At 38.4% G+C, this 26858-nt stretch overlaps 1 protein-coding gene across 5 annotated transcripts in view; it reads right to left on the bottom strand.

Moving 5' to 3' along the window:
* The window catches only part of TRIM2 (tripartite motif containing 2), a 92063-nt gene that overhangs the window by 46152 nt on the left and 19053 nt on the right, over positions 1–26858 (bottom strand). For 2 of the 5 annotated variants that reach the window (XM_065404559.1, XM_065404560.1), the window contains exons 2-3: positions 9286–9467; positions 6851–7088 (exon numbers count right to left, since the gene is read on the bottom strand). In XM_065404559.1, the coding sequence (XP_065260631.1) occupies positions 6851–7088; positions 9286–9419 (372 nt within the window). In that variant the 5' untranslated portion in view covers positions 9420–9467. Of the gene's footprint in view, positions 1–6850; positions 7089–9285; positions 9468–11507; positions 11586–26858 lie in introns of those variants that run through there. The other 3 variants (XM_065404561.1, XM_065404563.1, XM_065404562.1) reach the window with 2 other exon arrangements.

Raw genomic sequence — 26858 nt, 5'->3', positions numbered from 1 at the left:
CTAAATATAATGTAGGAGTCAAACTTTATGCACTCAGGTTTGAAAGTTTTACAGTATATATGACCTATTGTCCTAATTTAAAGTGTGAGGAAGCACCTATTCATAGTTCAAACACAGGAAATAGTCTCTGACATATAAGACTGAGTTTCTCTTATCACAAGGGAGCACATGACAAAGATGTCACGTCAAAGGATTTGTTTAAAAAAAATTAATAGAGGGATATAAATAAGTTGCAAAATGAGAGGGGTTAGATTAAGTGGCACACAGGCAGAGAGATCATAGAATTTACAAGGACTGAAGAAGGTTAAGCTAAAATCAGGCACCAAGCCAGTGAAACAGTTTTGACCTCCCTCCCACACACCAGTGTTTATCTGATTTTAGTCAAGGGGATTTTTGTGCACTTAATCCAGCATCACTGGAGCGATGAAAAATTACTTCCATAAAATAAAAATATATTTGGATTTCCGAACTAAAAATACAAAGTCTGGTAATATTTAAATGCAATGTATCAAATGTGTGTTTTCCCTCCCACTAAAAACACAATGGTATGACCTCCAATGCAATACCAAACCTATAATGAAAAAGGTAATAAACAGTAGGAAGAGAGGGGTTAATGGAGACGTGACTGCCCATTCCTACAACTGTGGCACAAATACATAACCATGTTTACCTAATGTCTCCCTACCTCCCCCCCTGCCCAAAGTTCCATCTTCTCTCAAATCTCACATTTAGCCCTCAGCATGTTTCTCTACGGCTGTCAAATGCACTTTCAGTGCCCTGTAACATCACCTGACTGTCACAGATTCACTCCATTCATTCTCATCTAGCCTAAAGGAGACTCTTCACCGAAGTCTTTACCAGTTTTCATGGGTTCTAGCTGTTACCAATGGAGAATGAAGAAATGAGAAGCTCTGTGAAGCAGGAGCAACATCTGTTTGGGAGCAAGGGAGTATGGAACATCTGGGACTCTGACCTACTAACAGAGATTTTCCCCTCTAAAATGAGGTATGGACATTTAACAAACATCCCCCCCCATTCCTGGACACATGCAATAAACTAATCAATTCTAAAGATTCCATTATTCAATACTAGAGACTGTGCAAATTACTGCCCAGCATCTAACTTCCCTTTTGTAAGCCAGTTAAATGAGAGACTAGCAAAAAAACAGCCAATATCTTGAATTAGTCTCAGTCAGGGCATGAGACAGCACTTTTTGTTCTGCTGGATGAGCTCTTGCTGTTCATAGATAAAGGGAGAGCAGCCATACTCATTCTGTTGCACCTCTCTGCAGCAAATGATACATTTTATCACTATATATTCCTGTACCTTCTTGCAGAAGATGCATGGGTGAACAGAAATGCTCTAAAACGGCTGAGGTCCTTCCCTTTAGACTGAATTCAGAAGGTCATTATGGCAACTACCAAATAGTGTTTCCAACCCTCCAGGATTGTCCTGGAGTCTCCAGGAATTAAAGATTAACATTTAATTAAAGATAATGTCATGTGATGAGACCTCCAGGAATTCATCCAACCAAAGTTGGGAACCCTACTACCAAAGGCCTAGCATATGGACTCCCACAAAGCTCAGTCCTCCTCCCCATATTATTTAACATTTATATAAAGCTTCTGGGATAGCAGGTGAAACAACATGGGCTGAAATGCCAACAGAATGCAGATGACAGCCAGTTCCTGATCACTGCTCTCCAATGTGAGCATCATCCCCTAGTTTACTCACTGGCTAGCTGAAGTCAGCACCCAAATGAAGAGCAGTTTGCTAAAGCTGAGCCCAGACGAGAGAGAGAGAGTTGATGCTGGTAGAAAGAGAAGCATTCTGGAAAGTTTACTCTCGCTGTAACATTCTGAATCATCTAGGGCATTTACACTCACATAGTTATGTTATGTTGGTCGGCAGCCCTCAAAAGTCTTTGGGACTGCTCAATACATTTGGATACATTGGATACCCAAATTAGCAATGGCAGCACAAGATGCCCACTTCCATCTGCAACTAGCCACAGATCTCACCATAGTGATCCAAGTAATCATAAGATCTAGGTTCATTTATAGAAACTTATGTCCAGAAACTAACACCCTGGAAAAGCTCCAAATGCAACAAAATGCAGCAGCTTGTTTGCTTAGCAACACAGATTACAGTGGACACATCACCCTGGTGTGCCGCTTTCAAGTCTGGCTTCCCAGTTATTAGCCTTGTTCAGGATCTCTCTTCTGATAGAGTTCATCGTGGGATTGGCCCTACCACCTGACCTCCCATCACAGCTACCAGTATGTTTCCATGGACCAGTGGAATAATTAGCTAATAGGAGGAGCCTCATGAATACCAGAGACAGAACTTTCACAGTACCTGGACCTCAATTATAGAACTTACTCCCACAAGAGGTAAGAATAACTACAGAAATCGAATTTAGATGTTAAGCTCTTTGGAACAGGGATGGTCTTGTTTGTACAGCATCTAGCACAATGGGATCCTGGTCCGTAACTGGAATTCCAATGGGTTATTACAATACTGACAAATAATAATAATTACACACACAAAAACTAGGTTACCAGAACATGAAGACTGCAAAGTCAAACACTCAAGAGTTAGGAAATGCCTGAATTAGGGTTGCCTGTGTAAACTTAATTCAGTCCCCACCTTATATCTGTGCATTAGGATAGTCTTTAATTTCATGATCACATGCTATTTTTTCCACAAGACCCCTGCCTCCTTCAGTGCACAGGATGGACAGTGCTCACTTAATGAGAAACAATTCAATCTTTTGTTTTATTCTCGTTGATCAGTGTACCATCCCATGCCTTATTTATTGCACACTAAAAACCCTGGCCAGAATCACCATGGGTTTTCCTATAGTGCTCATCTCTACAGTATACAAGTGCTGCACAAACATTAATTTGAGATTCCTAGGACCTGTTTTTTTCAGAGTACTTAGCATTATATAGCACTTTATGTGTTCAAAGCACAAGTCCCATTGACCTCAGTTGCAGCTATGAGTGCGCAGCGATTCTGCAGATCAGACTCCATAATCTCAAATTAGGTGCCCAAAAAAATTTGGAATACACAAGTAAATGACCACTTTTCAAAAAGGTTGGTTTCACCGATTTGCTGGGCATCACATAGGAACTCTGTGGCAGAGGAAAGGATAGAATCCAGTTCTCCAGGGTATCATTCAGCTGCTTAACCATGATGCCCTCCTTTCACTACACAAGTTCTGATGTCTGCAACAAATGTCCTACAGAAAGCAGCGTCAATCACTGCACAACCACGATTCATCCCAAAACAGATCCATCCAGGGCACTGAATGAGGCAGGGAACTTGTGGGAAAAAATAGTATCATTATGCGTTATGAAGTTAAACATCATGATAGTCTTTACACATAAAGAACCTAATTAAGGTCGCACAGGCAACCTTAATTCTGGCATTTCCTAACTTTTGGGTGCTTGAATTTGCAACCTTTATATTCTTTCTAACATAGTTCTTTGTGTATAATCTCCTAGGTTTTTTAAAAAAGCAAACTGAAAAAACAGAAATTCTATCAGGTGGCATCATATTGACAACCTCAGGGCTGGAATCATTAGATTGACCACATAGACTTCTGTCACTTGAGCTAACAGAGTAACTGACAGCAATAGTAGGTTGTCATCTTTCATGTGGACCAGCACTAGAGGAGGATGAGACACACACTTGACCAGTGGGTTTCAGAGATATTTGCTGATAAGAAAGGAATGGTGAAATTCAGGAATCTTGAGCTTTATTCCAGGCTCTGGAAGGGAACATACACTAGCAGGCCCAGTGTCTTCTACATGTTCTCCCTAAGCTTGGCCCTTCTGCCCTGTCCCCTCCAACATGTCCCTGTCCCAGTTCTGTCTCATCCTTATCCCTGGCTCCTTATCCCAGTCCCATTGTCTACCTACCCCCAGTCTCTGCTCCTCAGGCTTTTCATCCCAGTTCCCTTGCCCAGCCAGCCCTAATCCACCACTCCCTGACTCCTTGTTCCAGTCTTTTTGCCCAGCCAGTCCCAGTTCTCACTTGTTTCACCAAAATGAAAATTATAAAAAGTGCCCAGTTCAGGATGCTCTAAATCTTTCCTTTCAACAAACTAATGCAGGAGACTGGCTTATACAGGTGGAATTTGTTGAAAGGTAATCAAAATTGTGATGTGTAGGCCAGGGGAAAATGGACACTAAACCACCATCACAAAGAGTAGTGGTGTTCAAAATCATTTTTAAAATTACATATGGGTATTTATATTTCTCTCAGAGAAACAGAACAGAGACGCTGAAATATGGAAGAGACAGGTGGAAGCCTGCAACTTTTTAAAAAGGCATAAGCTGGGCTACTGTCCAGTGTGGTCTCCTCAGCTCTCAGGATGCATTATTTGCATGCCACTGTGACAGAATACACGTCTGTTTCACACCCTACACTCCATTGTAATCTTTTTTGTACAAAGTATGCCTTGTAAGGGATCTTGTGAAAACTCATAATTTGCTGGTCAGTACTGTTCTTATAAAATACGTGTGGCAACATTGTATGTGAAGTTATAAGATTTCCCCTCTATGATTTTATTAACATACATTACAAACCCCACAGCGAGCCGAAACAGAAATTTGGGAAACAGGTCTGTCCTAAACAAAGGTTTGTGTGCTCGGCTTAGTTTGCATTTCAATAGTAAACAAAGTCATCAAGCAGGGAGGGGAAAAAAAGGAAGCTCAAACAGGTGACAAAAAAACAAGCAGGGACCATCCTTCCACATAAACTCTTTGTCTCCTAGTGCCCAGCTGGAAATGTTTTTCAAGAGGGGGACAAACTATAAAAAGGAGGGACAAAACACCAAGGCACCCCTCTTTCTCTTTGCCCATTATATTCACTATACCTAACGAGACAAAGGAAGCATTTGTTGGACTCTGGGAAGAGAGGTCCTGACCGGCCCAAGAGTTTGGTCACTAATCTGCTGACATATATGGTGAAAACCTTTGCTTGAATCTACTATAGTTTGTTAAGTTAGGCATTAGTAAATGTCTTATCTTTATTTTTCTTGTAACCATTTCTGACTTGTATGCCTCATTACTTGCACTCACTTAAAATCCCTCTTTGTAGTTAATAGACTTGTTTTGCTCTTTTATCTAATCCAGTGTGTGTTTAAATGGAAGTGCCTGACTAGCTATTTAAGATAATAAGATGACATTATTCCCTTAAAGGAATAGTGGATTTACCATATTAGTACTGTCAAGGAGATAGCTGAACAGTACAAGACATGCATTCAGGGGTGGGGTGGGGGCAGAGAGAGAGAATCTGAGACTGGGGGTGAGTTGGGGACACCATGCAGTATAACCAAGGCTGGTGAGAGCCAGAGCGTAGCCTAAGTGTGGCTGGCGGGCTGCAGTTACACACAAAAACACTGTAAGGTACTCAAGGTTGCAGCGCGGGGTGATACAGCTACTCATTAGTCTAGATTGTACCTTGGTATGTCACAGCCATTATGCTTCTTTGCAAAGAGGCGGCTGCTGAAGGTATTCTCCCCATACCCCAATATGCCATCATTTAAGACTAAATACCTCTGAGATGACAATACTGACCATTCAAAATAATTAACCCGGTCTCAAATTTTAATAAGCTCCTCCCTTGGCCAGTCTTAACAGTCTAAACTTCTCCCTAGTAAGGCATAATATAAAGGATGGCAAGCTAGATAACATCTTGTTTTTTGAATTTTCCTATATTTCACAACCATATAGTCACTATAACTATACAAAAGGGGGTTGCCTGCTATTCAGTTTGCTGGAGAAATCATCATTAAAAGTGTAAAATAAGAATGGAAACTTTGGTCAGTAACCAGTGTATACACAGAAATACAGTATACTTTTTAAAATCTATGTTTTTTCATTAGTTGAAGCACACAATAGGTCTGTTTTCCAAGCCAATCTGGATCAAGCTAGCAGATCAATAATGGAAGGGTAAGCAATTGTTATTTTATCTGATGGATGCTGGTATTATAGAGTGACTGTTTCTATTATACCAGTACCAAAACTGAGTCACATAAAACAATCCTCAAAAATTGCCTTGAAATTTTGTCACAAATTTCTTGGCTTATAGAACAGGCACAGCACTCATCTTATAACACAAGAAGGGCAAGGTTTGCAACATGGCCTTTTTATGCTTCAGAAACAGGCTAAGAAATAAGAAGAGTTGGAACATTCATGTTCCAAACCAGGTTCAATGAAACACTTGGAAATTGTATGACTGACATGGAATCAGAGTTGCTCTGTAGTAGTTTATGAAAACTGTGTGTTGACACTGTTCCTGGAATGTTTCCTGAATGAATTTTAAAAGGGGATTGTAAGGAAAAACAAGATAAGCCACTTTTCTGCAAACTCTTGAGGGTTGGTGTACTGGGTACTGTATCCCAGGGCCGAGCCTAAAAGTGGCGGATTTGCAGAATTCTACCCTGGAAGAGGTAAAGGCACAAGACCTAACACCTGAAGGAGGGCATTCAGAGAGACCAGAAAGGGGACATTGGCACAACAGGCCCTGTAAATTTGACAGTGTTTTTACTGTGCTCTAGAAAACAAGCAGGTAAGCAAGTATAGAGACAATAGCAACTGCGCTGAGCAGTAAGAAAAGAATATCCTGAATATAATAAGATGCTTTAACCCACCTATTAATGAATAGGCAGTCTGCTCTAGTACTGTTCCTTTAAAACAAGTTTCTTAACCTTGTTGAGATGAATATCAGAGAGAGAGAACTGCTATGGTTCTCATTATCCCTGCTATCTGAAAAACCATCATTGTTATAAGCTAGGGTGATTAGTTTAGCATGCATTACCTGAAATCATTTCACTTACATTTCCATCATGGTTGGGGCAGGAGAGAGGTTTTCCTGCAGCAACAGCTGTGACAGTCTCCAAGATGGAGGACTCTTCAATGCTATTTTCTGGTGTTCGCTGCAGGACATCCATCAGGTTAGTGATAAAGAAGTTGTTCTGGAGTGCAGAAACCCCTTTCTCTGGCAGAATGGAGGTCTGGCGGCACACTGGGCAAGAAAGGGTTAAACTGTGGGCTGGAATGTAATTCTGCAAGCACCTATTGTGAGGAAAGATTGAAAACAGAAAGTAGCATCAAAATCCAAGATCTCTTAGAAGGTATTTTGTTTTTTAAAGTATCAGAGGGGTAGCCGTGTTAGTCTGAATCTGTAAAAAGCAACAGAGGGTTCTGTGGCACCTTTAAGACTAACAGAAGTATCGGGAGCATAAGCTTTCGTGGGTAAGAACCTCACTTCTTCCAGTGAAGTGAGGTTCTTACCCACGAAAGCTTATGCTCCCGATACTTCTTTTGTTTTTTAAAGAAAATCATTTTTAACCAGCAACAGCTGTAGTTTGCATAGCAAGGGTAAAAGCTAGCCATCATGATGGTCAGGAAGGAATTTCTTCTCTAATCTTTCCTCCCACTCATACATCTTACTCCTACACACAAAGAATGCAGGAGACTGGATTTGATCTGATCTGATAGGACAAATATAAGCTCCTTCAAGAGTTTGTGTCTTTTTAATTGATATCTGTTGGCTAAGCTGCTGTCTTTCCCATACAATTCTCCTTGTTCAATTTTAATCTTTGGTTTTAATATTTTAGGGCCAAATCCAGTTCCCAATAAAACCAATGGGAGCTTTGACTTGGACTTCTGTGAAGCCAGGATTTCATGCTAATTGTCTTCTACAAAGGCCCTCAGCCATTTTATTTGGCTCGCTGTGGAAAGCAACCACTACGTGCCACAAACTATTTTGCTCTTCACCCACACAAAACTGAAAATCTTATACTTCAATGTTATTGGTAATACCCACTGCAAATCAAGCTAGAAAGTGATGTTTAACACCTGAACTATAAATTCACATGAAGTACCATTTGACTTTAATTCTCCAACAGTTCTGTATGTAAAATAAGAAAGTCTACCACAAGCTAAATCTCCTGGGTCAAACAAAGGACTCCAAACTGTATTTTTTAAACTGACTTTTCAAAAACCACTTTTTCCTTCTCGCCTCAATTTGGTGTAAAATATAATTCTAAAATATTGCTAGCTGCATTGGAGAGACAGTCAACAGAGCAAAAGTGGAAGTCAGATATATTTTCAGATTTCCTTTCTGAGAGAAATTTTTTTACATACCAAGCATTACCTACACTGAAAGAATGATAGTTAATTATGAGTCAATATTTTAATATGGCATGTCGAAAAGTTGGACATTCAAGAATGGAATCATTATTTCTCTACTTAATAAATCAACAACATTTTTTATTGCTTCTAATAATAGACTAATCAATATAAAACGGACACTGTTAATCTAAGGGCTTGATTCTGATGGCACACCATTTTCATGCTGGTGTAACTCCCTTTATTAGCTTTATTGATTTACTTCTAATTTACAGTGGTATAAATGAGATTGGAATCAGGCTTTAAGGTCTCTAAAATCTATAGCAGTCTAGGAGATACAGAACCTTCAGTACTGTTACAAGCAAAGGCCATTCCCCTCCCAATATATTTGTCATTCAGAAATAACATCTTATAGAACCACAGGAAATGAAAAGGACAATGGATTTTAAAATATCATTGACCTGATTCTCTTCTCATTCCCGTGTAAATCAAAAAACGTCATGGACTTTAATAGAGTTACTCACTGTAAAGCCATTGAAAATATAGAATCAGGCCCACTGTATCTCTGAAGTATCTCTAAGATTCCTTCAGGAACAGTTCTTCGCCTTTAACCAGAAGCCTTTTACGTGCAGGTATTTTAGCTGGATTTAGAGAGCTAAAGACAGCCCTATAGACTTGAACTCAAGCTGCTAACCCAAGTTGCTAGGTCTCCTCTGCTATTTTAACCCAAGCTAGACAATGCTGGTTAGCTAACCCCAGTTAAGAACACACCTGTCTTTGAAGTTTAGACATACTCTAACTTATAGAGCAATAACTATGTTTGGTCCTGGCTCTTTTTAACAAGGCAAAACCAGAAGGGGACGGTGGAGTGAAAGAAGGGAAAAGCATACAAAATTCATTTATAAAAATAAAAATTTGGGATTGCAGATATTCTGTTGCTGTCTCCTGCTTACTGCCCAATATGAATAATGCCAGTTCACCTCCCTAATCTTTAATTTAGGATCATGCTTCAGGATGACCTAGATAGACAGAAGGTATATTGCTGGTTGAAGATAATTGTAGGTTTGTGGGTATGCACTGTAATAACTAAAAAGAAAGAAAAACCATGAACCACAAATGGGGAAAAAACAGCTCTTACCTCTCACAGAAAGTGTGCAGACAGGGAAGTACTTTGGGGTTCTTGTAACGTTCCAGGCATATGCTGCAAATCAGAAACTGTTTGTCAATCTGTCGCACCACAGGACTTGGGATGTTGGAGCCTTCACTGGCCATCCTAGACCATTGACATATGGGTCCCGATCCCTTCTACCCTGCACACTGCTGAAACAGAGGGAGGGAGGGGAAGTTTTAATCAGCCTGAAATGCCAATTTTAATACCCAATTCGCCAATATACTTCATCCTGATTTAGAGGGCAATATTTCCATTTAGATCAAAATACAGAGGGGAAACTTCTAAAATGCCATATCACCGCCTACAGCCTGGAAATGGTCAGCCATTTCTATCACACTAAATAATAAAAACCTGTGTCTCTGTGGGTTCTCTGGAAAAAGTATGTTGCAGCTGCATTGTAAGAGTTACAGGGCTGCTTGTGCTGCAGCCATTGTCAATTCTTCCATACTCTGTGATTCAAGTATGTCTAAGAATCTATCTATCTACCCTGGCAATAGAACCATTTTTAAACATGGACCTTCTTAAAGATAGCTTCATATCAGTTTCTCCAGCCAGTGCTTCATAAACAGAACCATTTTCTAGAGTGTGGAAGACAGTTTGTGGAATGCTTGTGCTGGGACTGCACAAGCCAGCTAAATGACTTTAGTATAAATCAAGTTTTAAAGTGAGTTGCCCAACATAGTTTCCGTGCCAGTGCAGATAGAGCCAAAGATGGGGCACGTTTGGTTTCTGGAAGGGAAAGGAGCCTCAGCTTCAGAACCAACTGAGTGCTGAGAAGGAGAAGGTGGTCTGATACTACATGAAGACCCAAAACTAACACATCATCCTGCCCATCACATTGGAAGTGCCACCAGCAGCAGTTGGCAGAGAGGGAGGAAGGAGATCCAGGAAACAGTTAGAGAATAGCTGTAAGAAATAGAACATCCCCAAAAATGAAGTGGGCACTGCCCACATTTCTGTGACTGAAGTCTGCTCATCCCCTCATGGCAAAAATAATGTAAAGTGGGAGAACTATGTGACAATCTGGTGACACAGCAGCAGGTTTTTACTCCTCAAGAAATAGGGGTCAGAAGCAGACTTGGAAATCCTGCTCGTCTAAGACAATGGCCACAAAACAGAGTCATCATAAGGAGAAAAACCTGTCTCTGGGTCAGTGGAATAATACAGAAATGATAGACATACATAAAACAGGTAATAGTTAAGGAGAGAAAATGTGGGGAAGAAAAGAGAAGCAGCACCATCCAACAAAAGGAACTGAAAACTACATGTTAAAATGTATTAGGAAATGCTAGCAAAACACATGCAGCAAAACTGCAGGTACAAAAGAAGTGTTGTATGAAGTCAAAAGCAATAATTTATTTTCCTTCTAACCAATAAACCCAGCACTATTCCTGCACTAGAGATATTCTTGGGTTGGCAAACTTCTTGCAGAAATGTTTCTTTCGTGTTCATTTGATATTTGTTTTAACAATAATGCCCATCTGTCTGGGATGATGGTCACGTGAATTCAGAAGCCAATGGAATTACACAAAGTTTGGTCCAAGCTATTTTGTAATTATTGTAAGGTCTGGTCTCCTATTGAATGTATTATGTATAGCAACAATTACAAAGGCAAAGCACATAAACCTAATAGAGCTGAACCCTGCTTGCATTCTTGGAGTTGTGTGTCTGGCTAGATTAGGAAGTTTTACTGGATTGTTTTTCTATTGTGTGTGACGAATTAGGGTAGTGGTGATGGCTATGGACATGCTGCACTGGCTTTTTTAGGAAGCTGGAGTCCTCTAGGGATCACCTTGTAATGAGCAAAGAGTCATAAAATTATTCACAATTAAAACATTAAGCAGTATGAATTGAAGAGAACATATGAAATGTATATGCATGGGGGGAGGGGGAAGGAACTGGTCACTGGTTTCCCTTGTTTTATTATTTCAGTTTTAACATTAATGGTTACAGTATTAAATCATACTATATTTTTGGTTCCTGTATATGTGTGTTTTTAAAATGTATTTCTTTATTGTCACTGTTCTTTTTCAGTTTTCTCCATAACAATATAAATGCACTTAATTGTATAAGTGAAGTTACACTAGGTGCATGTGCGTAATACACACACAATTGATTATGTGATCATGTTACATCTTAAAAGCTTGAGTTAAAAAAATGGCTTCCAAAAATAAAAAAGCCAAACCAACCAGCTTCTGAAAGTGAGATCAAAAATGGAGTATTAGACAGATATTAAAATGCATCAGTCCACTGGGCTGGGAGGCTTGGGGAGTTTCAGAGATTTGATTGGAAGGAAATGTATTTGATCATTAATTCACAGTTCCATCTGCTCCCCACTCTGTACTAACCTGAAATTAAAAAAAAAAAAAAAAAAAAAAAGTGAAAAACAAAGACTGCCTGCATGCACTAAAAAGCAGGTTACAAACAGCATACGGATGTCAAGTGTAAAAAGTAACACCCTCAGCCATTTCATGTCTCTATTATAAAGAGCATTTATCATAGTAAATGAAATTCTTAAAAGAAAAATATTCCTCAAGTCCATTGCTGCAGTTATTACTCAGGCAAAAAAAACCTCTCACTATTTCAATGGGAATTTTGGCTCATTAAAGATTGCAGGATCTTTACAGCTAAAATGTTTAAGTGAATGCAGAGACTTATTTATAGTCAAAGATCTTTCATCTGTCTGATCAATTACAGTTCTGAATCGCATTGTAACTCGAATATTGTATACAGATCTCATCCTATCCACTTTAGGTTTAAGATATTAATCATCAAAGAAACCATGGACAAGAGTTTAAAAATAACTACATTCCATTTAAAATGTTCAATACACATTTTGTCTAAAGCACAGCAAGCCCAGATTACCACCTACCACTTTGTGTCACTCTGCTGAAATGAATGGGTTTTCAAATGTGCAACTTAAGGCAGAATTTGGTCCGGTTTGGGTTTTTATGTTTAGGGAAGCTTGTTTTGCTGGTTCTCTTCCCCCTGTGCCGCCGCCCCCCATGTATACTTTTAGGAGACAGACTATGGATTTTAGAAAAACTGATATATCAAGGGGTATACAGAGTGAAGTTACATCTGTTTTGTTTAATCAGAAATGAGTGTCTTCACGCTACAAGCTTTTTCTTTTCCTTTTCTTTTTTTTTTAAAAAACAAAAATATAGTGAGCACCTGTCACTGCATATAACCAGACTGAAATAGCTCAACAAATTACAATCTTAGGTCTTGATCCTGCAAACACTTATGTATGAATATTATACATACCAGTAGTTCCAGAGAATAGTTTAATGTGTAAGTATTTGTGGAATTGGAGATTAAATGTCTGATCCTGCAACCCTTACTTGTGCAAGTATCCCACTGAGCCAAATTTATCCCGAGTGTAATTCTACTAAATCAATGGAGTTATGCCAGGGTGGAATTTTACCCACTGACTACTAAAGGAGTAATCAAGGACTACTTGTTTAAGTAAGAGCTGCCTGTCTTAAATAATCCTCCTAGAAATTGGTTGAAGACAAATTTTATTTTGATTTATGGCAGCAGCAGCACTACACAATGTTAAAATAGCCCTGAAATATAGGATAATTAAGGCTCTAGCCAGAGTAACAGTAATTTTTAAAAGGACAACATTATATAATCCCATCTTTTGATTGTCACATTTAGCCAAAACTTCTTAAACTCTTTTTATGTGGTTTAAGTTAAAAATTAAACTTCCAAATATCCTCATTGCAGAAAAGCCATTTGGCTAACATTTGGGTGCAACAGACTACTGCTTTATTTTACAGAACACAGGAAACTTCTTTTCCTCTGTTAAAGGCATTAGAGACACAAGGTAGGTGAGGCAGTATCTTCAGGTCTGCTCAAGAAGAGCGCTGTGTGACTCAAAAGCTTGTCTCTTTCACAATCAGAAATTGGTCCAATAAAAGATATTACCTCACCCAGCTTGTCTCTCTAATATCCTGGGACCAACATGGCTACAACTACACTGCATGTTAATAGGGTTGGCCTGGAGTCTCCAGGAATTAAAAGTTGACATAATCTTCAATTAAAGATTATGTCATGTGATGAAATCTCCAGAAATCCATCCAACCAAAATTGGCAACCCTACATGTTAATGGCATCATAATCTAGCTTCTCAACGAGGTGGAATAAGAATGGCCATCCGTGTTTAAAATTAATGTAAGACCTTGGGAGTCTCCACATATATATTACAGATCTCTCTCTCTCTGTAGAACTCTCTCTCTCTCTAAAGCTGAAGGTGTGTGGACTATCACATAAAAATACATCAAAAACCCCACCCTCTGATTTTATGAGAGCGCCACTTTGGAAACCCAGTTCATTTTAGCTAAACCAATTCCAGAATAAGAGCTCATAAAAAAAGTAGTATTCTTTGTCACCCACCCAGTGCTCAAAGATTACATTTTGTCTCTTTTATCCTTCTGTCTGAAAATATTTATCAATTTTCACTCAAAATATCCTTTAAAGCTCAAAGAAAAAAAACAAACAGTTCTGTGTAATAGTTTAAAAAATCCCAACCCTAACAAGTGTACACAAATTCAGTAAGAAATGTCAGCATGCAGCCCCACCCTTATGAAAAAGAAATTCCAGTAGAATTTCATAGCGATAAAACCCATTAGGGTTCTATAAATGACATTCTAGAAGACTTATTCTAAAAAAAAAAAAAAAAAAAAAAAAAACCTGCACAGTTTAATAGAGAATAATATTCTTCCTACAGCTTTTTTTTTTTTTTTTTTTTAAACCAGCCTTTAGACTTTCGATAGATTCATACATTCCAAGATCAGAAGGCTCCACTGTGATTGTCTAGTCTGGCCTCCTGTAGAACACAGGCCATATAACTTCCCAAAAATATTTCTTAGACCATATTTTTTAGAAAAACATGCAGTCTTGATTTTAAAAATTGTCAGTGTTGGAGAATCCACCACGACTCATGGTAAGTAGTTGCAATGGTTAAATACTCTCACATTAAGAATTTATGTCTTATTCCCCCATGCTTCCACAACAGGAATGTAATTATCTATGAAGTTCTATAAGATTGTCCACACACCAAAAAAATAAAATTAAAAAAAAAATGGAAAATTTATAATTGCTTGTTAAATTCCATAGTTCTTTTTCATAAAAGGGGAGAACTCTCCCTCCTTGAAGACAGTGCTATCAAAGAACTCGACCCACCCAGAACTGCAACTAGATTGACTGAAAGGCTATCAGAACAAACCAAATCATTTGCTGTTTCCTTGTCTGCTACTTATCAATGATATACAGAACCTAGAAGGTCTATTCATGTATTATGAATGAATAGGTTTTCAATGGCAACATTTGCAATGGAACTGTCAGACTGAGTTCTGTAGGAAAGGATGGGTGGGTCTAAATCATGCTGCTTCAGAGATAGCATTATACATGGGTAAACTTCCATCAACCAGATACTATGCCTGCCTGTCTACCTGCACAGGAATAAAATAAGGATTTCAATCCAGTTACAGCAACAGCTACAAAATTTATCTCAGAACACAAAGTCAAAATACAGAATAAATTAATCATCCTCATCAACATACAGAAATCTAGTACACTTGTGTAAAAACTCATTTTTGCATTTCTTTCTCTCCCCTCTTGTAATCAGTTTGGTGCCACTGTTTAAAATATAGAGCAAGCATCTTCATTTACTACAGCATGCAGCATCATAAAGAACAAATAGAGTGCCAGAACAGAAGGAGTGACCCAATAGTAGTCACCAGGCATAATATGGAGCAAACGAACATTTCAGACCTACCCATTTTTGTAGATAAATAGCTTAATCAGTGTGTGCTGAGGATAAAATCCTTTCGGGGATGGAGCTGCAGTTCCTCAGTAATCCAAGCAAGCAAAACATTATTCTGTTAATATTTCAACTTTAAGAGCCTCAAGCATGAAACTGTTTAAGAATCCCTGACAGCACAGTCATTATTAGAGGCACAGCATATTTTTTGCTCTAGGTGGTGATGCTCCATTCCACATAGAGGACAGGTGTAAAGAAAAATGGAAGAAATAAGAGGAGGCCCAGTGAAGTCATCATGAATTTTTTTCTTCCCTGGGTCATTAACAAGTGGGAGACCCCTTCAAGAGTCAAACCAATCAATCTTTATTTAGCATATCTTTCTCTCACTCAGCCTGTGTTGAAAGACTGCAGCAAACTGTGCAAGGGATTGTGGGATAGGGATGCAGCAGAGAGCTGCAATGAGATTCGCTGGGTTTCCCCCCCCCCCCCCTTCCCTAGTCAGCAATCAGCTGTATGAAGGCTCAGGCAGAGCCACTGAATTTGGTCACCAGAATGTTATTACAGGATTAGCAGGCGGAGACAGCTACCACTGTGCATCTGGTGTGCCAATGCAGCTAAGAAATACATATGCAAATATTACTCAGATCAGAATAAGGATTTAATTTAGAGAGGGGGAGTGAATATTACAGAACATCAATTATCAGGACAGTCACCACAGATAAAATGAAAGCACATATATAAAGAAGATAAAAGCTTAAGACTAATGCACTTCACTCTGATTTTCCAGGCTTTAGAGCCCTGTGAAAAATATATCTTCCTTACCCCAACTTTAAGATATGAGAGAAAAGTGTTCTGTGATTTCCCCAGATGTATAAAGCAGAACAAGAGAATTTCTTTAAACAAAAAAAAAAAATTGTACTTCTGGCACATAAACCAACAAATTTCATGCACCACAAATGGGGTATTTCAGCTTACACAAGCAAAATGATAATAAGGCAGCAATTATTATCCTCATTATCACCTTAAATGAGAACAATGAAAGCACAGCTGACAATCTGCTGAGGTATTTTTTTCAATCACTCACTCCCTTATTCCATTTACCTGTCGAGGGGGGAAAAAAAAAATTAAAAATTGTTTTAAAAGCTTGTTTTCAATTTTATGTCCTCGGGTGTGCAAAACAGGTCATTGATCCCATCAAAAAGATATTGAGTACACAGAAACTACTGAAGTCAAGCAAAATAAAATTAGCTTTGTCCTCGAATATAACAGCCATGATCTTTTTGCATACATCTCTAAATATATGAGTCTATGTTTCTTTTATGCAAGTGTACTAGCTACCAGGTGTTATTAAAGCTCCAACAAACATAAGGACTCTAAGGATCCATCCACATTAAAGATAAAAGATTATTTATCACTTAATTGGACCAGGCAAAATGTTCTTAGAAATCAAAGTTAAAAACCTTGGTTCTAGACTCTTTAAACACTATTTGTAGAATATAGTTATTCCCCCTCTGCACTGGTCAGGAAAACAGCATGCAAGTCATATTAGAATACACCAAACTTAAGCTCATTAATATTGTTTTTTCTCAAGTGTAGGCAGGCTCTCAAAAGCTTGTCAAAGTTTTCTACAGTCTATCACAAGCTCCCCCTGTGCCTTAAGATATAAGCAGAGCTAGTCAAAGAACAGAATTCCCAATTCATGGGAAATTCTGAGATTTCTAAAGTTTGTTTTGTCCCAAATCAAGACCAAAAAAAAAAAAAAAAAAAAAAAAAAAAAAGTTAAAATAGCATAATTTTTCTTGAAATGAGACATTCCAAATCATTGTTTCGACCTTATCAAAATGTTTATTTCAACTTTAGTTTAGACTTATCACATAATATAAAAGTCAAAATGATAGTCTAAATGAAATATTTAATTTCTATAAGGTTGAAATATTTGATAATTTCCTGTCAAAAATGTAGACAAAATCTCTTTATTCCTACAGAATTAGGGTGACCAGATGACTGTCTCTTTAAAAACAGGGCAGTCCTGTTTTGGGGGACTTTTTCTTATCTAGGCGCCTATTACCCTACACCTCCTGTCCTGATTTTTCCCACAGTTGCTATCTGGTAACCCTATACAGAATGCTTTGATTTTGTAGAATCAGCATTTTACAATAGAGAAGTCTTCCATCAGAAAACTTTTGACCACCTCTAGATCCAAGTTTTATCTGGACAAAAGACTTTGAAACGAAGATATATTTTTAAAGTGCTCCGGACATTATTTAAACTACAGTTCATTTGTGTTAGCCACACTGGTTTTAAACATAGCAAGATTCCAACATGGTTTCCCAGGTCAACATAGATGGGGCTAAAGCATGTTGTAAACCAGTTTGACACGAGGGGCTAGGGTTTCCAGCCTCTGGTATCAAATACAGCTCCTTCACTTCCTGCATCCAATGTTGAACTATGACTGAATCATAGAGTATCAGGGTTGGAAGGGACCTCAGGAGATCATGTAGTCCAACCCCCTACTCAAAGCAGGACCAATCCCCAGACAGATTTTTGCCCCAGATCCCTAAATTGCCCCCTCGAGGATTGAACTCATAACCCTGGGTTTAGCAGGCCAATGCTCAAACCATTGAGGTATCCCTCCCCCCAGGATCAGTTATATTTCTTTTCAGTTTCAGCAGAATTCCTTATTCCCATAATAAGGAAATCCCGGAGACATTGTTCAACTGGCAGAAACAAAAAGCACATTTGAAACAAAAAGTGTGTAAAAATTCATAACTAGTGCTCCCTGAGCTGAAATAGAAACGTTCAGCCATATACATGCACGCAAGTATCATTTAGCTACCTGTCGTCACTTAGTTACTACTACAAGATTTACATGTACTGATATCGCCAATATAAATACAGCTATTTACAATGTAGAGTAATGACTACGCACCCCTGGAATCACAACTGATACCACATGGACGAAGGAGGAGATTGCAAGAGAGTCACTGGGGTAATCACTCTCACTAGGAGCTATTACCATGTGTCACCAGCTTAAAAATGAGTGTGTGTGTTAAAGTTCAGTTCTCTTATAATTCCCAGAAGCTGCCAGCCAGCAATGATTTTACATTCTACACATAATAATTCATCTTTGAAAAAAATAAAAGTGTGGGGACAGTACCAACGGAAGTGAGACAGAGAATGGCTGCAGCACTTTCCTTGACGCTTTTGTTCTTGCATGTTTAATGTTTGACATGTAGGTTTCTTTTCCCCAGTGGAGAGGAAATGGATTTACAGTTCACTGAACAACCCTGCTGCACTTTACCAGCACACCAATTATTAGCCGGCTGCTTCAAATAGTTTTTTTTCAATAAAATACTCTCCCTTGGGGACTTCCTGCACCCTCCTTCTCTGCTGTGCAGTTAGTGAAATTAGTTCTGAATAGAAAAATGTACTATAGCACATGCCACCTTCACTGTGTGTGGGAGGGGGAAATCCCCGCTCTGCTATTACAACAAGAGTGTCTGCTGTTATTTACTATTCTCTTTCTCTACTCCCTGCCCCCCACCCCCAAAACTCCCAATTCTTGTTCCCACTCCTGGAGATCCTATGAGCAAAAGGGGAAGAAAAAAAAAAAAGAAACCCTATCTGTCAAATCGAAGTGGGTCTAAATTTCTGCACTAATAATGTGAGTATGTATCAAAATACTCTGGATTCAGATTAGCTGATTTTGTTCAACATTTATAGTTACACATGCCTTCAAAAGAGAACAGCAAGTGCTTTGATAAGTGGGTTGAAATGTTGGCTCATTTTACTGTAACTTCTATAAGCACCTCTGCTGAAATGATTTTTTCTACAGCAATGGGAGTTAGGCACACAGTGGGATTTTCAAGAGTGCCTAGGCACCTAAATACCTTTGAAATCTGTCCCTTTAGGGCCTGCTTTTCAAAAGTGCTGAGCACCTGCAAGTTGAAATAAGTGGGAGATGTAAATGCTCAGTTCTTCTGATGATGGTCCCCACAGAGAGGATTAAACCTTTTAAAGAATCCACCTTCAGTCTTTCTATAAGCATCCCTCCTTATCCTCCCATCTCTATATACAAACACACACCTGTGCCCCACCACTGCACCAGCCAAGGCAGGATTTGTCCTTACAGTTTTTCAGTTCTTCTTTCAGAAAGGATGTAACATATTAAATTAATATTAGAGGGTTAGTCAAAGGTTCCTTATCAACCAAGACCATGCATTGCTCCTCTCTCCCTCACCCCACTTCAATTCCTATTTATTTTGATTGGATTTTGTTGGTTGAACATACCATTCAGCTCAGCAAGACCCAGTGTAGCATCCAGTAATCACTACTTGTCATATGATCTCTGAACGAGATGAACTCATCAATACCTGCTAGTCCCTCCAGGATTGCCTCTTGCAACCATAATTACCTTCCAGCTATAAAAGAACTGATCTAACATATGTCACAATCTAATTTCCTTTTTAAAAAGTGTAAAATCATCCCACTAAGTCCAAACCAGATAATTTTACCTCTAAAATACTTTCCAACTAGTGCAGTGATCTTGTGACTGGTTGAATCTGCTATTTTGTTGGGTTGTTATAAAGTTTTTGTTTCACACTGTCAATACACTTGCTTAGTACTGTAGAAGAGACAAAGATAAAGATATTCAAGGCCCCAAATTGTTTGTAGTCTAAAGGGATTATAGTGACTTTGCTGATTTGAAACTGGAACATACACATTTAACCTCCTTAGGGTTGCCACCCCTCCAAGATTGTCCTGGAGTCTCCAGGAAATTAAAGGTCAATCTCTAAAGATTATGTCAGGTGATGAAACATCCAGGAACACATCCAACCAAAATTGGCAACCCTACACCTCCTCCTGATGTCATTTTTCACGATAGGGAGGTTATATGCTGTCCAAGCAGAAGTCATGCTCTGAGAGTGGTATGGCAGAATTTGCAGGTGTGCAGATTTTAAATTCTGACTAAGATACTTCAGAAAGCTTCTTCCATTCATTCAAATGCACATAGAAAAGGATGTTCAAAAACAAACAGGAATTTGACATGAACATACCAAAACAACAAAAAAGGCAAATATGTTCATTAATGCTAAGAGTTCATCTGTAATTACTTAGTGCTTATGTACTTCATGAACCACTCTATGTAAAGTCATTCATTTACTACTTGTGATCTCTTGCATTAGGTATCATGTTATTTTGTCACATTAGTCACAGAGAGGAGATTCAAATGAAAAAAAAAAAAAAACACATGAGAATTAGAACTACAGTGTTGGAGAACCCAATATGACAGACACACAGTTCTCTTGCAGTGTAGACAGGATGAAACCATATTTTCAATTATGCTACAGCTCTGCAAAATCCAAAGCTGAAGCATTTCATGGTTAGAACACTTGCTTTGGGCCCAACTACACAATGGAGTCTTGTTTATAGTAGGGGCTTTTAGCAAAAAAAGAAAAAAGAAAAAAATAAAAGAAAAATATTCCCAACCATGCTAGCATTGATTCAGCAGTTCCACTGGCAGCTGTAGCATAGAAAAACATCTATGCAAGAGTATGTCCATTAGACCTACTTTTGATCTTCCCCAGAGGGAATATTCGGAGAAACTAAACAATCCTTAGAGTGGACAGGATCTAAAACAGAACCCATTTTAAAGCCATGTTTGGGGATTGCTGTATGCTGTTAGTAGGAACTCTAAAATAGTGGGAATGATAATGTAGATGGGAGAGAAGAAAAAACCGATAAAGCAGCCTTGCATATTTCAGAACAATAAAAATAGACTGTTTGGCCCAGATTTTAAAAAGGTATTTAGGCATTGTGACACTCAGCACTGCAACATTTACTGATCTAGGAGCCTAAATCTCATTTTCAAAAGTGATTTAGGCACTTATGAGCCCAAATTCCACTGGGATTTAGGGTCCTAAATGTCTACATAACTTTTGGAAATAAGACTTAGCGTATTTCTACATTACAGCCGCTACAGTGTTGCCACTGAATCACCCTAATGTAGATGTTTCCTTCATCAATGGAAGGAGATTTTCCATCAATGGCATTAATCCACCTATCCAAGAGGTGGTGATTAGGCCAACAGAAAAATTCTTTTGTCGATCTATGTATGTCTATACGGGAAGTTAGGCTGACCTAACTACAGCCATTAGGGCATGCACTTTTTCATAGCACTAAGCGACATAGCTTGGCGGATCTAATTTTTAAGAATAGACCAGGCTTTAGGTGTTGCAACGATGACCTAGACTAAATACTAAAGACTAAATACCTTTAAAAAAAAATAAAAAAAATCTAGGCCTTAAATCTTTGAAAACAAAATGTCATTTAAGTTACATTAAATGTTAATGGGCTGGAGATGGTCTCTCCAGTCTAAAACATTGAATCAAAAGCTAGTTTTGAACAACAGGTGGCTGGTCAAAGTATCAAAAAAAATAAAGGAAACTGACGGGGGGGCTGGTCTACACTAAAAAGTTATATCGGCGTAGCGACGTCTGTCAGGGGTGGGAATTCTTCCATTGACCTAGCTGCCACCCGTCCTGTCACAACACTGTCTACAATGAAGCGCTGCTGCAGCGTTTTAAGTGTAGATATAGCCTCGCTTTAACAATGGATTATCCTAAGCGGCAGAAAGCCTTGTCACCCCACTGGAATAGTGTAGAGAAAACTAGCCACAATACACTGAAAGAAATGTGATTCACAGCAAGATACAATAAATGGAAGTTAAAAATATAAAAAAACCAAACAGAAACCGGGGAAGCGAATCACCCCTCCTCGTGTGCAGCCTGAGTAAACACTCTGTGCCAGGAACACAGCAAGGATGCAGGGCAGAATCCACCTGCCATCTAGTGAGCAGGCTGGATTTCAGCACAACCCCTCTGCAGCAGCTAGTCCAGCCCAAGGATGAAATAGTGGCTGCTGCCCCTCCATACTTTTATGTGAGCTTTTGCCACTGAATCACCCAGTTCCTTCCCCCACACCCTCCCTCCTCCATGTCTGCCAATTCAGCACAGAATCTCCTTCAAAAGTGCACAAAAATACCCCATATACCTTTCTTCTATATGTACCCATAAAGGGTCATTGTGGGGTCAAGTGGCACAGAAAGGTTTGGCCAGGCCCTCTGTGCTGGATCAACTTTCACTGTAAATGCACTAACTCACCCTGTGAGCATATGCATGCACATGTACGCGTGTAACCTGGGAGCATTATATTGAGGAATAAACTCTGTCAGAGTAACCTTGGCAATGAAAATTACTAATGGCTTTTAAGAGAACTGGACACACAGGACCCACTTCCAATGGGTAAAAACAGCCGCAACTCTTACTTAAATCACTGAGTTTTTAATACTTAGCAGCTGTCAGGATCAGAGCCTATATCCTCACCCACCACATTCACCAAGTTCATTCTATTTGATTTAACATTATCCATCTTCAGCACATCCAAAGCAGGAAACACAAGAGTTTAATTTTGTCCAGCTCAACAGGCCTTTCCGGGCAAGCAGGGGCATTTTATTTTGTTCCCTTTTCTTTCTTGTTTATTATGGGAAAAGGCTGACACTTCATTAACCAGAACAACAGATCAGAACAAGTGTTTCCCATAATTTATGAAGTATCAGCTTCATCTGCAGAAATGCATACATTCTGAAAGCTCATTTATACAATTAATGGCCTGCTGGTTGCCTGCCTGCGAACCCAAGACCCTGTGTGGCGCTGAATTCACAGACAACCAAAGTTAGATCCTCTCTCTCTCTGGGCCATTCATAAGCAAAAGCATAGACATGGTCAGATACTGACATAGGCCAGATCTCACATAAGAATTACACATTTTCAAGTACATCTGACTTCCAAGAAGATGTTACTTATGAGTATTGATTGGATTGAGGAAAAATAAGGGGGCGGGGGGGAAATCCCTGACTGTATATGGCCTATGGTACAAATATGATTCTTTAGAAATAAACAATCTTCTATTACATAACTCACTTTCAGGTTCTGTATTATGCAGAAAATCAATTTATCCTTGCTAATGACTGTGGGACCCATTGCAAAAGGTTAAATTTTGTGAATGAGTGAGGAATTTTTTTTTAAAAGACTCAAAAAAACCCAACAATGATGTACATTTTGTCATGCACTATTGAACATTTCATTTCACAATCAGTTTGGCTCTAATTATTTCAGATAGTTCATAGCACAATAGCAAATCTGCTAGAATATATTTGATAAAAATAATGAACAGTACAAATTATTCAACTTCACTTCAGCTCTTTGCTATAAAATCTTTATTGAGACGTGGAGAAAGATTACGGATTTCCAAGTGTGTATGATTGATGGGATTTCCAGAGTAGAAGAATACAAATTACTGAGGCTCTACTATATAGGTGCAGTTACTTGGATTCTAAATAGCAAATGAGGCTTGTGGCTAAAAAATTTTTTTAAAAAGCTTTGGGAATTTGTTTAGTGTGATTTTCACCATCACTTCCATCACCGCATGTGGGGGATCAGGAGAGAGCCTTGTCCGTACTGATCTGACATTTCACAAGTAATACTTCCATTTCTATCAAACATCACTGTACCAAGTCCTGCACAAATGTACACTTCTCTGAGGCAACTTTTCCCTTCAGCAGTTTCACAGCATAGAATAAAGCAGGGGTAGGCAACCTATAGCACACGTGCCAAAGTCGGCACACGAGCTGATTTTCAGTGGCACTCACACTGGCCGGTTCCTGGCTACCGGTCCGGGGGGTTCTGCTCTTTAATTTAATTTTAAATGAAGCTTCTTAAACATTTTAAATACCTTATTTACTTTACATACAACAATAGTTTAGTTATATATTATAGACTTCTAGAAAAAGACCTTCTAAAAACGTTAAAATGTATTACTGGCACGCGAAACCTTAAATTAGAGTGAATAAATGATGACTCGGCACACCACTTCTGAAAGGTTGCCGACCCCTGGAATAAAGTGTAGTTCTCCATTCCCAAGTTGTCATTAATAAAGGTAATATTAGTAGCCACACTTACTAGAACAGCAGTAAACAACATGATGACATTCACAGAGCGCATGTAGATTAAACAGTTCTCAAAATACCAAGCTTTGGTGCTAAAGGCACCTGCCACGTATATCTCTGCACTTTGGGGAGTTTGGTATTCCACAAAGCACATTAAATTCTCTAACAATAAATACTGTGGCCCAAATTATTCAATGGGGGTCAAACAGTGCAGTACCTAGTCCATCCTTGAGGGGACTAGATACAACAAGGATGAGTACATTAGAGACAGACAACTGTATTTTTAATCAGGACTTTGGTTTTTGCCATGATATTTTAAAAGTGGAATGTTTATAATACACCACCATCTTTCTTTGTGTGTCTCTAAACAGTGATGTCAATTGTATTTCATAATGATCCTAAACATTCACTATAAATTTTTTGTTTGTTTTTTGAGTATGCAGACAAAGTCTGGGAGCATACTTGCATATGAATATTTCCATACTACTCACTGATAAGTAGGTCAGAGTAACTCAGCCCAAAGCCATCATTCTTTTCTTGTTAAATCAACTACTATGCAGTAGTACAGCACAATTTCAAGCTTTTGATTAAAAAATTAGTTCCAATAATCCTTAACAGACAATGAAACAAGCACTGTATAAACATTTGCAAAGATTAAAGACTCACACTACATTCTTTTAAGCCATCATCCTGCACATGCCATTTCTTTTGGGTCAACTGACATGTTCAATCACTGAAGGAAAACGTTGTCCCCAAAGCACACTAACCAGCAACAACTTTAGCCCTCAGAACTAATGAAAAAAATGGATTCTGATTCCAAACTTCCAGGATGGAAAGAATCAATCAAGAAGCACATCTTTTGATATAAGCAAATAATTAGATATAGACGACAAAAGAGAAACCCACCCAGAAATTAAGCAATCATATACATGTTTAGGCAGACTAATAACACTCAGACAAATAAATCTATACAGAGAAATCAGTTTGCTGAACTTCTATACTATGTATTTAAAAATGAGCTGAAAATAATTCCATCCATTCCATTGTTTATGGTGGATCCTCATTGCAAAATATGTATAATTTAAGAACTGGAAGTCAACATCCACTGTCATGTACAATAACTCATCTGAAATTGTGCCAAGAAACTGAAAACATTAAGAATGTTTTTAAACGGTAGAGAATGGAAAAAGCCCTTTTGCATGTAGGCAAAAAGGTAAGAGAAGACTGTGACAAGCATTCCACTCTGCTCATTCTTTAAGACAAACTGTATTTTTATATTTCCAATTTGAATGAATGACCTCTAATATCTTATACACCTCTCCTTCATACTCTCTTTAATCTACCATACTTTATTGTCTTTTAGGGACCAATTTATTCAAACTGATTTGTTTAGTAATATTTCCAATCAGATAGCAGCTATTAAATTTTTTTTTTTAAAGTCCCCCCCCCATTTCATTTATAAATCATTTGTTTGCTTCTAGTGACCAGAACACATTCCTAAAGTAAGTTATCTAGAAGTTCTTGCTAACTGATGTTAAACAGTGCATAGCTGTTTGTTTGCAAACTAAATTCAGTAGTCTAGTTGGCATTTTCAAACCTGGGTTTATTTTTATGTCTGTATTAACTAGATCACCATGTAGAGAAGTAAGTGCCAGAATACATACTGTTAACATTTTTGACATCTGAGATCAGGCCCCCTCTTAAATTAGCTGCGCTTCATTTAACTTTACTATTGCTAACTAGCACTAAGACAGATACAGCTGATCACTGCTCATCCATCCACCTTTGTATTCATCACATCATCTAGTCTAGGTTTTTAGTCTACAACTCTTCCTTCTTATTTGGCATCCATTCGGGAGTTGTTGCCCCAGCTGCCTGGGTGACCTACTGGTGAACAGGCAAGCTGCCCAGCTCCCCTGGTTGGCTGGATCCCTGTCTCTCAGACATGATACATGACCTGCCACATCATAATGGAATGTTATTTATTTTTATATTTACCTTATTTTTATATTATAACAATTCCAATAGGAAATGACCAGCTACCAAGTCAATCATCAATTACAAACAACCACTAATGACAGTTACCAATGAAGAAACTAAGTACCAATTACACTGGTCTACAATTTTTGAGAAGTCGTCTGCTTCAGAGATAAAATGTGCTATTTATTATGTATTTTGATGTGCTGAATTCAAATATGACTATTAAAACAACTGATTGGCTACTGTTTCTAAGATATTTAAGTTTTTACATTTTATGTCTATGTATATTGTGTAGATAGTAGAGTTTTAATCATAAATTGTAAACCTAGGTCTTTTCATGTGTTTATGGTTGCTTTACATGATAATATTTCACCTGTCCTGTTTATGTAACACTTTAAAAATCAGCAAAAGGGTTATATAAATAAAATGTATTATGAAACAAAAGGCAAAAAACTATTCTGTACATAGTTTAGTCCTATTCAGTGTCTACTCGGCACTTCTTGGCTTGTCTCTTGTATTCATTAAATGGAGCATCTCTTGTCACTGTCCAGCAATAGTCTGCAAGCATTGATGGGCTCCATTTGCCCTGATAGCGTTTCTCCATTGTTGCAATGTCCTGGTGAAATCGCTCACCGTGCTCGTCGCTCACTGCTCCGCAGTTCGGTGGAAAAAAATCTAGATGAGAGTGCAAAAAATGTATCTTTAGTGACATGTTGCAACCAAGGCTTTTGTATGACTTGAGGAGGTTTTCCACCAACAACCTGTAGTTGTCTGCCTTGTTGT

The sequence above is a fragment of the Emys orbicularis genome, chromosome 5 (assembly GCF_028017835.1).
Source record: "Emys orbicularis isolate rEmyOrb1 chromosome 5, rEmyOrb1.hap1, whole genome shotgun sequence".
NCBI classification, from domain to species: Eukaryota; Metazoa; Chordata; order Testudines; family Emydidae; genus Emys; species Emys orbicularis.
Note: the sequence above shows the minus strand (reverse complement) of the source record. Positions and strands in the feature narration are given on the sequence as shown.